The sequence below is a fragment of the Anopheles nili genome, chromosome 3 (genome assembly GCF_943737925.1).
Source record: "Anopheles nili chromosome 3, idAnoNiliSN_F5_01, whole genome shotgun sequence".
NCBI lineage: Eukaryota > Metazoa > Arthropoda > Insecta > Diptera > Culicidae > Anopheles > Anopheles nili.
Window position 1 is genome coordinate 6,462,508 of NC_071292.1, and position 16,784 is coordinate 6,479,291.

General features: G+C 45.7%; 1 protein-coding gene across 1 annotated transcript in view; it reads right to left on the bottom strand.

The window, feature by feature from the left end:
* Positions 1-15,878, bottom strand: part of LOC128727275 (mitogen-activated protein kinase 1) — a 31,109-nt gene extending 15,231 nt beyond the window's left edge. The window contains exon 1 of the mRNA XM_053821170.1: positions 15,576-15,878. Coding sequence (XP_053677145.1) covers positions 15,576-15,787 — 212 coding nt within the window. The 5' untranslated portion in view covers positions 15,788-15,878. The remainder of the gene's footprint in view (positions 1-15,575) is intronic.
* Between the last annotated feature and the right edge of the window lie 906 nt (positions 15,879-16,784).

Sequence of the window (16,784 nt, forward strand, 5' to 3'; positions counted from 1 at the left end):
TCAACATATAATATCGGCCATATATGGATTTTTTCCGCTCAACTGATTGATTTCACTGATTGAATAGAAGAACGTGCTCTCGCCGCCGCATCGGATCACCATTGGATCCGTGTAACCATGGGTGATCGCTTGAACAAGGAAAAATCCTTCCTCCCCAACTCCCGTTATCGAAAAATCGGTCCGTTCGATTTCTCCGCCCGCTTTTCAAAACGCACAATGAATAAACGGCAAAACGATGGGATTTACAATACGTGCTTCGAGAAGGATGTTCTCGATTTTTATTCCCCCGAAATTGGGTCGCGTTGCCAGAATGTTTTGGTCTGGAACACTCTGCGTTGGTGAAGCTGAAGCCACATTCGACGTTTGGGTTCAAAATTTTCCGCAACGGAACGAAAGATGCACGTCAAAATTGGAGGACCCCTTCGCTGATAGCTGATAGCACGGGGCAATCAAAACATAGCGTTGGTGGTTCGATTCTTGAACGATTTTTTTGTGGTTCGGGTTCAAAATATCCACGGAACATCATTTTTGAGTGTTAAAAAAACCGCTCCTGATATGAAATCTACGCTCACGGAATGGGTAATTTAGACGAAATGCTTTTTTTCGGTGTTCTTTTCTACTAATGGATACAAAATCCCGGGGCTCTAGTTGACCAATCCTTTCACGTTTTTGTTACCACTGTAATGGGAGGCAGCAGCACGGTTCAGATGCAGCCGGTGGAGTTGAAATGAAAACAAAAAAAAGACTAAAATAAATGGATGCCGAAAGGATCGCTAAGCTGGTTACGGGAATTGTTATGCCTTGCTCTGATGTCCGACGTCGTCCAATCACTTTAGCGCGAACGCTTGATACATTTTGTACAAGATCCAAGGAGCGACGAGTGGTTTAGAAAACGCTCCAAAGCTACCACTTCTTTGCGACTGCGATGAAGAAGTAAACAGCAATTTATCATACAAAGTAATTGCGAATGTTTCTAATCACAAATTCAGAACTTTATGGTTATTTGTGCTACGTGCGTCCATGAGTCGTACCATTGAATGTTACGTTCCTAGATAGTACAGATTTTCCTGGTTTTTGGGTAAAAAACAACCGTCCAGATCCTTTAAGAATTTTGAATTGTGCGGCAATTCAGAAACATTGTTATTACAGTTCTCCCCTTGAAAGTCAGGTTGAACAATACCTGCACGGCTGGATGCCATGGAGCGACAGAATCACAACAACAAAACTAAACCAAAGCCGTGATAAACTGGACCTGATAACGCCAGCTTAACCAGGAAAATCCCCCTTGCTAGTAGAACAAAACTGGAGCCCCCACTGGGGCCGACTAATGATGATCCAACGAGCTAAACCTTTGATGTGTCCAGCATCATTTGCTCAACGGTGTTGCTAATGGTGTAACAACGCAAAAGCACAACTTCATTAAATATGAAGCACGAGTAATGAGCAACGGAGCTGGTGCAACTGATGCCACCGTTACACCTGCTGCACACAAAGCGTTGGTGCACTTTATTAGTATAAAAGCCGGACTCTCCGGACTTGGCTGAGGAACAATGGTTTGTCCTAGTGCGCTATTTAGGTGAAGCTGCACGTAGAGCTTCCTTCTAATTTATTTATTGCATTCTAATTACGATGCTCCGTGCAGAATATTAATTGCCGAACAGGAAATAGAAAACACCAGCTTTTGTGCACAGCGAACTGCAAAGGAAAAGCTACACGGCTGCATGCGAAATACCGATGCATTATGGATGTTTTGGGTCGACAAATGGCGACTAAAATCCGAATTTGATTGGAACCGATTGGCTGTTTGAGTTAGCTTTCGATTTGTGAGTTAGTTCATGCATTTATCATACGAAAAATATGCTTTTCCGCATTAGGCACCGTCTTGCGTTTGCATGCCCGTACACTGCACTGGTGCAGGCGAAAGTTACTCAAACTGTCCCTCATTCCAATCGTATGATAAACTGCCACCGAGTCAGTAGTTCCGCGCATGTATAAAATATGCAGAGCTGGGAGAAGAAGTCGTTAGTTTTGAGCCAAGAACACTAACGATCGGGCCCGGCGTACGAGCGATGAATATAAAGTGTAATATTTCTTTCCAACTCCCGCCCAATGGACCCTTCACCGGGAAAGTTCAATCCGACGGGGAACATAGAGAGAAGACGACACCCGACGGCATCTCTTTGGTCATGGCAGGTGGAACGAAGCGACACGTAGAATGGAGACAAGAGACAGAACGTTCTTCCTCACGTGCTTCCCGTTTCGCGGATTTGAAGACCGGGTTTTATGAATGACACCAACCGTCCCTATTATCATTCCATCGAAGTGCTACTTCGTAAGCATTGTCCAGTTTGCTGCGCACCCACCAAAGTCCGCGTGGTGGTGATTTGAGCATTAGCTTACGTCATCTCTCTCTTAGAAACCTCTACAGTGGTGCAAATTCAGCGCTTTTCACTCTCCGAAACCATGGAGAAAGCATAATCCGATGCGGAGCACAACGAAGTGTTGTATAATTGATTTATTTATTTACAGCGGAGGCTTTGGATGGAATGGAAATAAATTCAATACTCCAAAATGCCGGCCAGCGAATATGAATTCACCAAAAAGCTTCCATCCGCGAACGACGCCTCGATGCCAGTGGATTTTCACACGCGTCACATGGTGCGCCGAGAATGGGATGGAAATATTTAATATCTTTTTGGCTACCGGCTGTAAAAAAGTCAGCCGACCGAAACGTGGCTTCCACATACGCATAAGAGGATTATGATCCTTTTTTCGTTTTTTTAACCCCAACATGGGGTATCATATGTTATGTCGGGATGTATGTTAACAAGCGGCTCACACTAGCAGCTCCTGGTTATTAAAAGCACGATTCTGACTGGTGGTAAAAAAATAAAACACGCACCTGCGTTGACCATCGTGCAACCATCCAAGAGAAGGGGCCAATTATTTTGCCTTACTTTCAATTAACCCTCAACCGACAAAACAAGCCAATAAAGTGAAGCCGTTTTTTTAGGCTGAAAAAGCTGTAACAAACGTTACAGATTTAGAAGCATTTAAACTCAATCTCACTCAACGAGGATTCTTACCACGAGGTGAGAGCGAATGCCGGAAAAAAAATGCTACAAAGCGTGATTGATGTTAGGTGTGTTAGCATAAATGCATTGTAATGCGGAACGGAATCACATTTCGCGACACGAGGCTTGAATTAAAGTGCAAATCTCATGCGGCTGGCTGGCATTGTGACAGCATCCGAAAAATGTATTACACTCCTTATCGAATTCCAGATGAGTTTTCCTCCGCCGAAGCAACAACAAACCCAAACCGAATCGGATAATGCCCAACCCAACCATCATTCGTTCGGTTCGTCGCATTCTTCCATCCTGCGCTCACCAAATCAGGACTCCGTCCGTCGCCCCCAAAATTGAGCCTTTCTCGGGCAAATATAAACGCCATTCGCATTTTGGTGGATGACGTCGGGAGTTTTTTTTTATACCAGTCGAGAGCTGACACACACGTACACACCACCACAAAAGGGTGTACGATGTGAAGAGAAAATAGCTTCCTTCGTTGCTGGGCGCCCAGAAAAGGCATCCAGCCACCCCAAACGGGAGCTTTTGTCTCGACAGTTGGCTGGCTTCCTTGAGCGACGGTTTTACCCGAGCTCCAGAATGTTCCGCTGATGATGGGAATGATGTGTCGCAACCGGTGGATTGCGATGAACCAAATAACACATACATACATACGCAAGGACTGGCTCGGGGTGGCTCCTGAGGGAAATTCAATCAGGCTTCCAATCAATGCGAATAAAATTGCTGCGACTCGCGCTGGAATAGGCCCACTGGAGCCGTACGCGCCTCGTGAAGCCGAAAATAAAAGCTTAAGAACGAGCAAGAATGAAGAAAAAAACATCCCATCTGCCGAAAGATTAACTTTCCAGCCAAAACCACAAATCGGTGCAGATCCGACGTCATCGCAGGAGAGAGAGAATGGGGCGAGAACAGGAGAAGGTCAACTGGTGAGGTCCGTGGGCAGGAATCGAGAGGGCCAAAAGAAGCAAATCGGTGCTATTAATAAGCCTTCCAAAATTCCTGTTCCAAATTAGGTTGATATGTAAGGTTGAAAGAAAGAAAAAGAAGAAATGCGCACCCGTAGATGTGGCGTTTGAAACGAGGGAAAAGCGTCAAGTTTCCGCGTGAACCGGGGATTGGTTTTCCGCGGGTGTTTTGTTGCGTGTGAGAACAAATTCCGCCATTAAGTGTGTGCGTGCGTCGGTGTGCGTTTTGGGGTAAACCACGTTAACCCGGAAACTCTCGGCGAACTGAGAAGCGCGGCATGACCGCAAGAGAAGGAACTTTTTAATCAGTCCTGGTTTACCCTCGCCGGAAAAGCCAACAGTAATCACGATTTTCGCTTCGCTTCGATCGGTTAGATGATTTATACGCACCTTTCGACAACGGGGGGTGGTGGTTTTGGATGTCGGTTATTCGGTTCAAGAATATTTAGCCCACCCGTTGAGTTTTAGCACCGACGCCACCGGCAGAACGGAACAATGCTACAGAAATTCAATTTGTTCAGTTCCTCTCGCAACCGCCACCGGGCGTGGGGAAGGTTGATTACCGGCAAACGGGTTCCACCACTGGAAATGGGGTTTGACAATTTCGGGTCCAGATCGGGCCGAAGGATGGTGGAACGTTTCCACGATGTAGCGCCGTTGATTAGGATTTTCCAGGGAGGTTGAGCAAGCCTAAGGTGGGTCTCTCGATTGCCGGTTAATCTGGCATTTTTCGACAGTATCGACATGCGATCGAGCAGCACCGGCAGTTGTTGACCCTTGTTGAAGCGATAAAATGAAAGTATTTCGGGAAAATTACGACAAACGTCGGAGCTCAAGCTTTGTGCAGACAATAAGCAATTCAAAAACGCAAGCGGCTCTTTCTAATGGATCAAAACCAACCCATTAATGGATGCAATCTTACGGTTGGCAAGCTGCTAGAGAATTTACCACATTATAAACCCCAAACCATAAGACCCATCATCATCATATCGGGCGGGTTTTTTGGGAGATAGCAATTAGCAAAACCCCAACATAAGCCGCTTAGCGCTGGCTCGGTGGAAAACTGACGTTCGAATCAGCTCGTTCGGTTTGGCGAAATATTCAATCCCTCGGCCGGGAATCGGTCGGAATTAGACATCGTTAGCTGCTTCGAACGGTGTAGAGTCTTGGATAAACTTTTCGCTGAAGCCACTAGCTACGTGACCCAACGAGCCGGAGGTCACAAACTGACCCAGAGCGGCACTGGAGCAGCACGAGATTTCCCAACGTTTCCCGATATGCGCGCCATACAGCTTTGTTTTGCCGCACCGAGGAAGATGCTAATCAAAATTTAATTAACCCGTAGAGCGCAGTAACTAATCTCGGCTCGGGGGAGCCGTTAGCAGCGATCAGCAATCGGTAATGCTTTACGCATTTCCTGGAAAAATCGATGGAAGGTTGCTGCCTGGTACACGACGACGTCAAGTGTCCTAGATAGCGTTGGAGCAGGGAAACAATTCGATACAAAGCGATGGTGGTGTGTTTCTGTTCTTATCGTTGCATACTGGAGAGTTAGCAACATTACATCTTGGATGGTAGGTTCATCGGTGCTAGTAGCAATACTCCAGTAAAACCCTGTTACGACCAAGCGATGAGCGTAATTTACAATCTGCCTGTTTCCAGTTTTCCCACAGGGGTGTTCCCCGGAAAACCCAAAGAAAGGACTGCACGCGACCTTGCGCCAGCAGGCATGTTGTTTAGCTGCGAGAAGCATAACACGCAGCATTTCCCGGGCACAAAGTAAATCAACGCAGGGCGAATGAATTAATCATGTTCGCGCACGTAAATTGTGCCGACTCGCGCAAGAAAAATACATCCATCCTGGCACATCCTGGGGGGGAATAGGGAAACAACTCACGCACACAAACAAAGCGCAAACACCCGCCAACAAAGCTGCCGGCATTTTTAGTGAGATAAATTTCGCCGTTCCGAGGGAGCCGTGTTGCTTCTGGTTGGGCACCTTTCATTTTCCACCGCCCTACGCCAAAGCATAGAAAACTCATGGCCGTGAGGCTACGCAAACAAAATGTAGCGTTCGAGTTGCTTTGAGGGGAAAGCGCAAAACGCAAAAAAGTTCCTCGCAGACAGAAAGAAAGAAGCTTTCCGGCGGTGAAAACGAAAACCAACGATCACGACCTTGCGGCCCCGTCCCAGTTTCCCGGAAGCGGGAACGAAACGACGGTAACACGACACAAAGGACGCTTAGCCCCCTCTGCCGGTGGAACATACGCGCTAAGCCGATTCGTGGAAAATTATGGCACCGGGATGCGTGCAAACGTCCCACCATCGTGCCGTTGATCCATGTCAGTCCTTCACCCATCGCGCACAGCTTGACGGCAATGTTTAAAGCGAGAAATGGGGTGTGTGTGTGTGCGTGCGCATTAAATTAATTGTCGTTACGTCAAACCAGCTTGACTAGCACATTTACAAAGGGCGGAGGATTGCGAGAGGATTTAACGGGCCATCACCAGCGTCAGTGTTCTAAGCGACGGGGGGAGGATTGAAAAGTGACGTGCAAAAATGTCCTGCCTTGGGATACCGCTGCATGCTAGCGAACCAGAAAATTCTGCCATTCCTTTACGTTCGGTGAGTGTTCTACACACTTTCCATGCAGTGCTCAAGACTCAACAGGTGAAATCTGCCTGACCTGTTCGATGATCACAATTAAGACGCGAGCGTGGGTTTTCCCGACGCCCGACAAACGAAAAAGGAAAAGCAAGATGAAGCGAATGAGCACACATACACTGAACCGAGCACACTAGCTCGCTATCATCGCGCTTGACGCTTTCAAGGTGTGAGACAACGACAATTATGTTTGCATCAATTTGCTAGCTTAACTCACTTCAGGTTCGCCACGCCTGCTCTTCTCTGCAACCCTTTTTTGGCTCGAATTTCACGTGTTGGCGTTCAAATTTGGCTCACTTCAGAGTGGATTCCTTTACTGCTTCCGTTCGGGCTACCATGGACTTGTACGATCGCGTATGATTCAAGGGTTAACATTGAGGTTCACATTCGATGAACACTTACACATACGAGCGCTTATCTCATTTCATCACATCCGGTTCGCATTTGCCCGTTAGCTTAAAGGACGGAGGGAGTTGAGAGCTTTCCAAACTTGATCCTGCATACTCAGTTGCCAGCTTTCTGTCACTCTTTTCGTCCCTTTCGCGGCTCTCATCTTCTCGCTTCATTGGTCGGTTACTCGAACTAAAAATAGACGCGGCCGACGAGCTGTAATCCAGCACATATGAGGGCGGGTTTGCGAAATAAAAAAAAAAGGAAACCTTCTGTGGGAGGCACTGACCATAAAGGAGTGGCTCGTCGGGAAGGGTTTCCGTGAGAATGGATGCAAAGGTACCTTTTTCGTCACACGATCCACCGACCGTCGCTGACCTCCCTCCTGTGAGTTCCCTTAATCGTACCATCATACAATGATGTTTTCTTTGTATGCGCAGAAGAAAAAAATTAGTATTATACTCTACTATGATAGCCGGGCACGGTCTTAGTTCCGACAGGAGAGGATAACGTTGGCGATTTTTACATCCCCATTACAACTGACGAGGGACGATGACGGTGGTGAAAGGGAGTAAATATTTCATCACCATCATCCTATCCGTTGCCCGTTAACGCAACGCGCGTATCAACCGCAACGAGCTGAGATGAAAAGGAAAATTCCCCCTGCCTTCACGCCGTTTCCTCCCACCACCAGATGCTGAGGCAGGAAATATGCAAAATTACCCGAAAATCCACCACCAAGCGAGCGAGCGAAGAAGAAGACAACAAAATAGGAAATCCGTTGACGAACTATAAGGATACAAATAATGGATAAAATTATCCTCCTGGCAAAAAAAGGATTACGTCAACTCGATCAGCTTGAGCATAATTTGAGTCAACATCATTTCGCTGAAGGTCACCGGAAAGTCGTTGCGGCACGGAGATACTCCCGAGGCTAGTCGAAACAGCTCTAAATTTCGTAGATCCAAACCATCCCCCCCTTGCAGGAAGGGTGTGGTCGGTCTGTTTCTATAATTGAGTAAGCTAAAATACCCACACCAAGTACCGGTGTGGGTTATTGAACGAAAAAAAAAGATGGAAGTTGAGGAAAAAATTAATGTGTAAAAGCGTTGCAAAAGCATTGCCCTTGGTCCGAGAGTAAATGTTCGTAGGCCACCGTCTGTATCGATAACGTGATAAGAAATTACAGCAAACTCCCCCTCAAAGCTACTATTTACCATAGCAATGTAAAACTTTCTCGGTTTGATAAATTTCCCTGAGCAATTATTTATGTGTTTCGATGGCATGAATAATAACCGAATTCAATTACAAACACAGAAAAATCGATAGACGTTACTCGGAGGAAAGAATCTAGCTAAGCCAGCAGCACGTTTCCCCGTCATCGCGGTGGCTTTTAGGTACCGTTTTTTTTAACACATATATTATGCAGCCATGCCCAAAATAGAGAGAGAGACAGAGAGAGAGCGAGAGAGAAGAGAGCCAAGCCCCATCATTTATGTAAAGGTTGGAGGGCACGACCACGTTGTTGGATGATTAATCACTCAAATATGAGCGCCTTCGTCGGCTTAAACCTACAATTTGATCGAACGATTACCATCCGCCGACACGCACCAATCAATAGAACATCAGTGTCCTGGCAGAGGACGTGAGACGTGGCGCGTGCGGGAGAAATAAGATGAAACATTAAATGGCGGTTATTGGATACGGTCCGTATGTAATGACATTACTGTAATTGAATCCACACGGCGCTCCACCGGCAGCAGCATCATCAGCATGGACCACCGGGGGAAAGTGAAAATACATGAAAATTCGCTTCATTACTCGCACGTTGGGGCGTACAAAACTTCCAAACATGCATTAGTTGATGAGTTTTCCCCGGAACTGGAATTGAAGGGGCGGAGCTGATGCTTCGTGATAAACAATCGATTAATAAAGTATGCATACTATGTACACCCCACGGAACGGCACGTTCCTTGAACGTTGATTCTGAATTTATCGTTTTCACACGATGGTTTGATTTGCCCTATGATGGCAATACGCGGTGCTTCTGTAATTTTGTATGTCAATATCACAAACCGTCGAAACGACCCCATGCTAGCATTATATTTCCATAGAATGTAAATACGTTTATTAATACACTTCATGATTCCATCATGAGCAACAATTTCAAATCGAGCTTTTCTAGTGATAATTCTGATAGCACGACTCTTTGATCAACACAGCGAATTATCTTTAATTTATTCAGGAAAATACATCAGCCGTCGTATCGTCGGGGAAGTTTTATTAAAAAAAAAATATAATAAAAACAAGAAACAATCTATGATGCCTGAAAACCTAATCATATGGAAATTAATGCACTCATAAATACTTATTTTAGAAAAAGTGAAAATGCATCATTCATCAAATCGATAAGGTAGACTGTTGATTTAAAAAACTGAACTATAGCCATCTGCCCAACCGTATACATCTATTCCGATAAACATAGAGGCATGATTTCCAGGCTGTGGGTTTCATAAATATGTTTTGTACGCAATACCTAAATATCAACGCTATCATGCTATCGTAACCCATTTGGTCGTCCAACAAGTTCTCATATTGCATTCCTTCTTTTCAATAATGTGTTTGTTCACTAAAATTCATATAGCCGACTCCATGATCAATGCCAACAAGCGATGTGATAAACATCTACACATTGCCAGGTGAACATTACATCTGCTTTTAAAATTGTGTGCTGAAATGATATGGAAAGCACCGGAAATGGAAAGAAAGAACTAAAAGAAAGCACAGCAAAACAATGATAATGAGCGCTAATCTGCTGATTAACATCCCAAAAAAACAGCGTTCAGCGAATTTCGGTGGCTTTCCTGCATATGACAGCTTCGTATTGTTCCATTATCCGTGAGCAAAACGTTCCCGCTCTGATGTTATTTTCCTTGCTATCCATTCCGTTACGCAATTTTGGGAAAGGCGTAGCAGCAAGAGCACTGCTAGGTACTTGAGCGAATGGTTCTGTTGAAAAGCATTAAGCTTTCATGACACGACTAATGGCGGCAACTTCGGAAAGGTATCTTTTTACCGTGAACAATCCGCCAGAAAAGATCTCTTTACTGATTACTAGAGAGAGAGAATGAGCGTGAAAAAAGGAAACAAAATCACAGAACGTACAAAGTTCCGTGTGAAACATTCCGGATATTTCAGTTACAACTTTGTGACAGTTTCCAATTGCTGCTTCCTTCTCGAGGCAGTGGAACGGATTTCAAGACATATTATGATGCCTCGCACATATCGCGCCTTCACGCTGGGAGCATTAATCTCGCACAAACCCTCCGGAGGAGATTGAAAATTGAATTAAAAGAAATTTTAAGCACATCCCTCAAGGGTAAGTTCCAACGGAAACACGACGAGAACATCGTGATATTGTACAACGTCCACGATGATGATGATGATGAGCTTTCCTTTTCAACAACAACTCAAAGAGATTAAAAAAAACCAATCTTTGCGCCGCATCTCGTTGAAATATTATTCCAGGACCCTCCTAGCCCCCACTTTTCCAGGGAAAGCGTCGTTAACGAAAGCGCGATCCTTATTGGTCCGTGTCTAGCTTTTATTTATTTTCCTGCGAGTGGGACAATATCACACATAAGCGTTCCTCGTTCGGTTCCAAGCCAAGATTGGATGAGTTTCCACAGCGCAAACTAGGCTAATGCTGTCAACGGTGATAAGAGCACGTTAGCGACCGACAACAAGCAGGAGTGGTTCACCAGGCGAGAAGACGGTTTGTCACGACACGGCGGTCAAGCCGGTTAGGAACAGCACTTCAAAACGGTGCAGGAAGAAAAACACAAACAACGCTGCGATAAGATATACCAGCACCTTTTTGCCAAATAGCCCATCCAATCCACCCATCTGGGATTGATAAATGATTGTTCTTTTTCCGTGTTTGCGACCACTTATCGGAACGAAACAAAAAATAATAATACCACAGTGGTGATGAAAGGCTACTGGTTCTTTTGGAGCTACTCGTTTCTGCTCGTGAGAATCGACGAGAAGCGCTTAAACAAATAGAGCACTTGAAACTCGCCACAGTGCGCAATGCTTCAAATGTCTCAAAACCAGAAATTGGTAACGCAACAGCTCTATTCTAAAAAAATTAATTTACACCATCCGAGAAGCTTCCACTTTGTCCACACAAGCCCAAGTATCAACGCTCTTCACTGTTGGGGCTCTCATTGATAACGAATGAGGAGTACTTCCTCATCGCTCGAAGAAGGCGAATGGAATCCCCCAACAATCCCTTAGGAAACCGGTACGTTTGCCTATCTTTACGACCAATAAGTCCATGATTGTAGCTGCACGAAACTCGCGTTTGGTGCACCAGCGCAAGGACGCCAGTACCCACATGATGTTGCTCCCGCGCCTGTTGGACCAAACCATCCAAGGATAACCAAGAAACCTGGGAGTCATTGTACACAAGGTGCGTTTCGTGGTGGATAGTGTTTCTTTATCTACTCTCAACCGTGCCGACAGGGAACCGTTTTTCCTTTCGACATCGTTCCGTGAGTGGACTTCATTTGTCCTGCAAAAATAACGCCATACCAGAACTTCTTGACGTCAGTCAAAACGATGAGCAGTGCTGCCACCGAACAACGGGGAGTCAGTGCATGAAGCGAAAATAAAGCCACATTTTACGCACTGAGCCATAGCCGAAGGGGGCTTAGGTGGATGGTGGATTTGTGTGCAGCATAATCAGCGCCTGCCGGTGAAAGGATTTCTGTCGTCCTGCTTTCAGCGAGGATATGCGCACCATGCTTGCCGGTACACAAACAAAACCCGCGCGCAATATGATGATGAAAGTGCTGCACGCGAGGCGTAAACTGCGAGATGGAGGTTGCCTTTCAAAACCCACCCCAGTCGTGGGAACGCATCAAACACGTTGCTATTACAGCGTGACACAAAAGAGGGACGAAATTGCAACGGTCGAGAAATGGCCGTGCTTTCGCAACCACGAGCGGTTGGATGTTTGCGATTTAATCTAACTTTCTTTAATTCAGCCGCACACACAACCACGCCGCTTTTTCGGTGCCTTTAATGTCTTATCAGGAAAGATAAAAACATCCTGATTGCCGTATCGCGTTTGGCACGACAGTGCCGGCCATTGCGCAATAGCAACGATTAAACCGCCAACCAGAAAGCTATTATCACGAAGCACCGGAATGACCTGAAAAAGTCTAACAATTGTGGACGTCGGCAGAAATCGGTCGTCCCGCGTCGTCAATGTAGAGAAAACATCGTGAAATGCGAACCAGGCATATCTAAAATTCACACGCAACTCTGTCTCTCTTTCACTGTTCTCTCATTCTCTCGCTTTGCATCTTTGGGTCCCCCCTGTTGGGCAGTAGAACGGCGGGGGTCTTATCTCACGCATTGAAAACGTGAAACACGTGATACGCAATCAATCTACAGCACGTTTAAGTCCGAGCGTATTTTAATTGTACATGTAACACAAATCGTGATTCTTTTGTTACAACAATGGCGCAGAACGAGCTGTGCTATCGATTATACAGAAAAAAACACTATAAAGGATCAGCTAATTGCTCATCGTTTGAACAGATAGCCCAAGAGAGCAGTAAGATTACGCAATTACATTCTCCGTTGAAGATCACTGTAGATGATGTTTAATAGACTGTCGATAAATGTACCGCATAATGAGGGTAACATCTCCATCTGAACCTGAATCTGAAAGTTCGATAAGCTGTTTACACCTGTTTGCATGCAGTTTCAGATCTGGGAGGATCACAAAAATAACACTTTCATAGAACTTTTATCATTATCCCTCACTTATTGTTACTGCGACATCATGTCAGCTAATCGTACACACGATATAACTTCGAACGAATGTCGTCCGATGCAGAGCACACTCCGGCAAGAGTAATCCTATTAGTTTTAGCTTATTGTATGGGGCGATTTCGCTAGCATCCGTAACTCCCTTGGAAGCTGTAATTATTCCTTCATTAACCCTTGATTGTATCTTAATTTGACGTTTGTCGCCTAAAAGCTTCGAATATTCTCCTAGCCATCGGATCCATCCATACGTCAACAGGTACGGCGGAACGAAGATAAGGAGAACCTGCCAGACTTTCATGACATCAGGACATGAGTCCACGCAAAAGAAATGAAACAGGAAAACCCGCCAAACTGTGTCCGAAAGATACATCGTTCCTTACTCGTTTTTCGCACACACACACGTACAGTTTGTCGCAAGATCAAACAAAAAATCACATGACAAAAAAGATGCGGAAAGAACCTTAATCAGGGTAATCCTCGGGAAAGGACGTCAAGGTACCGATGTACCGTGTGTACCGAAGGACATACTGTGTTGGAAAAAGGCACCTAGAGTCTTCTTTTTTTGCCTCGCAACGATCCAGAACAGATAAGCGCAAAGCCAACCGTATACAACCACCATGCTCTCAAGCCTAACATGGATGAAAGGATGGGTGGCATATTAAAGTTGACTTGCTTCGCCATATTCTCTGACATAGATTTTTCTTTTACGACAGCTAGGACACATTTTGCTTCTGGCTTAGAATGTTGTACACAAATATTTAAGGGATAAAGAACATGTTTGAATTAGCGTAATAATTGACCATATACAGGCAGTATCGGGTAGTTAGTAGAATAATCCTTTCAAAAAGCTAGCCTGATCATATGTACTAGAAAAAGGGTATACGGGATATGAAAGGGAGCAAAGCGTTCTATTTATTTGAAATATTTGTATCTGTCTAAAACGAAGGATAAAAAGATTGCTATCAGTGAACAGCAAACGTTCAACATCTCTTATCGGATAACATCAATGAATCTCGGGGCGTGTTTCATTTATAAAGTATCCCATTCAACAAAAAAACAACTCTCGACAATCAATCAAATAAAGTGGGTTTTAATCCATTTCCTATTTAATTTTCGAAGTAGCATTTCATCCTCTCGGTGCGAAATTCGTAAAAACAAACAAACTCAGGTTGTGTTTTAGCTTCCAATCTAATTACTACGCGTAAAGAAATAAAACTTTTCATCCCTACGCCGCAGGAACGCTTCAGTTGCAGTATTTCCCTTAAGCAAAAAAGTACCCCTGGGGAGTGACGACTTTAAACGAATATTTGATAAAGAAAAAACAAGCTTGTCGAACGTAAGTTAGAATGCTAGGACTCTGCCTCATCATTCATTGATTCTAATCAGTTTCACACTACTTAACGCACCGATTGAATGCATTTAGCACTTAAAATGTTATCGTGTGATAGAGTTTGTTGTTGATTTGATAATATATTAACATTCTTCGATAACAAAATTAACCGGAAAAAAGTTTTTAATGTTGATTTTTTGTATGATCAGACAGAACAAAATTTGTTATCACGCTTCGTAAAATCGTGAATTGTCAATAGTCTAACATTGAAGCAACGAATTCGCAAGCCGGAAAGATGAAACACAAACTCACCGGATGCTGCAACTGAATCGATCCGTACAAGCAACCCGATAGCAACAGATCAATGACTCGTGCCCCCTCACATACACACACACACGGGGCGGATGCTGATGGACATGTCCTTCCATTCCCTTTGGCCCAACCCATTTCAAAGGGTAAAAAGGGCAGGGCATCGCTATCAGGCGCAGGCTTGTCTGGTACCTCGCACACATCACCAGGCGATCATTACTCTTTGTGCGGTATGGTCGTTGCCTTATCCTTTCGCTGCGCCACATACTGTGGAAGCCACGGCTGCATGCGAATAAAGCTGATAATGCTGCCTCTCCGTGTCGTTCCCCTTTTCATGAACCGAGCACCCCCAGGGGAGGCTCTGATGCAGGCCCCTGCCGGTGGAAAATGCTACAGGGACGACGCGGAAAATATCGAAACACTCCTACGTGCGCGTGATGCCAAATGGCTTCGATATTGATTTCTTGGCTGCGAGCCAATAATAATAACTCCGTGGGCTGGCTTGACGCAGGCACAGCTAGGTCCTATTTGCATCTTACGTGTGGCGTACGTGAGCGAGAGGTATTTTTATCGGCTGGTTTCTATCCTCTTTCCCGTATTTTTTCCCCCATTTTTACGACTTTTCAGCGCTGCTAGGGCTCCAACAGCTAGGGATATGTAGCGTCCCAGGGAACATAATACAACATAGTCGGCACCAGGTGTGAAATCGCTTGAGCAAATCCACTTAAACTTAAGCCAGCACCAACGGTGACCGACTGTTGAATAGGCGGAGGCGTAAATGCTAATAGAGAGGCCAGGAGGAGTACCAAAAAGAGCAGTGCAAAGAACAGCAAAATAAGTAGGTCACGACGTCGACGACAACGAGACGACGATGACGGTGTGTTGAGAAATTGGCAACCTCGAAAGCCGCACCGTGGTATGACCGCGGAGCCCAGCAACCTGATTTAAAAAAGGAACCTCCTCAGTAGGGAGGACGATACTTACACAACCATTCCGTAGGCTCCTTCGCCGATGTAGGCCAGGTTCGTGTACCGGGGCCCAACCTCGAACACCTGACCACGGATGATTTCGGCGTTCGGGTTCGTGTTGGTGATGCCGTTGTTGTTCGCAGCGGATGCCGATGAACCCGTGCCACCAGCAGCAGCCCCGGTGGAACCAGCGGCAACTGGTGCACCGTTGTTTACCGCCTCAGCCATGCTGGTTGTTGCCTTCGGTGTTTCTGGTGACGTCTGTAATCGGTCTGTGGGGTTGGAGATCCACTCGAAATTTGTCTCACAAGTTTTTTATTTTGCTTGCTCACTTGACACCTTTCTTCGCTTGACACCACCGGAAGGGCTCGGTTATGCTGCGGTTGCTTTGATGGGGAGGTGTGTACACGCGTCACACACTCCTTTGCATACAATCGACACTTCGCGCTTCACTCAAGGGCTGATAGCGGAGACAACGAGAAAACTAGACTTACGGGCTGGCTCTTTGCATCAGGCGAAATGATTTCGACTAATTCGCGGACGCTTCACTCACTGAACACCGGAGCGCAGATAGGGCGCACAATATCACACACAACAAACAGACACGCACAGGACGACGGCGATTAACTTCACCCCTGTTGGAGAAACAAAATTACTATCATTTAACGCACGCAAACTACACTGACGCACTGCCAGGCGCAACATCCACCAGAGCCCAACGTTTTGTTGCCGTTTCGGCTCGGCGGACGCTGACCGGGGCTTTGCAGGATTTTGTTTTTATGCACCAGCGGGTTCATATTTTTGCTCTTGCTCCAGACGGGACATAGCTGACAGCCGCTGTCAAATGAACACCAAGATTCCACACTGACGCGCGGCCGTTCTTTTTCACACCCTTCGCGGGCCAGCTACTAGCTGAACGGCAGCGTACGGTAGGGACGCGAGGGGGTGCAGTATTTGCATCGACGGATGGATGATTAACGAATGAACCGAGAAAAAACTTGATCGCTATCGGGCCGTATCTCACTTGAGCAAGAAACAGCTGCCATCAGCCTGTCTCTGGTATGCTGCTTCTTTCGTAGAAAAATCCCAATCCACGCACTGACGCACAATGTTTGGTTGTAGTTTAGAAGTGTGTGAATAGCAGGACCAACGCGCGAAGTAAACTGATGAACTTTCATCACACGGTGGGGGAGAGCGAATGGAGTGCAGTACAAAAAAACAGCTC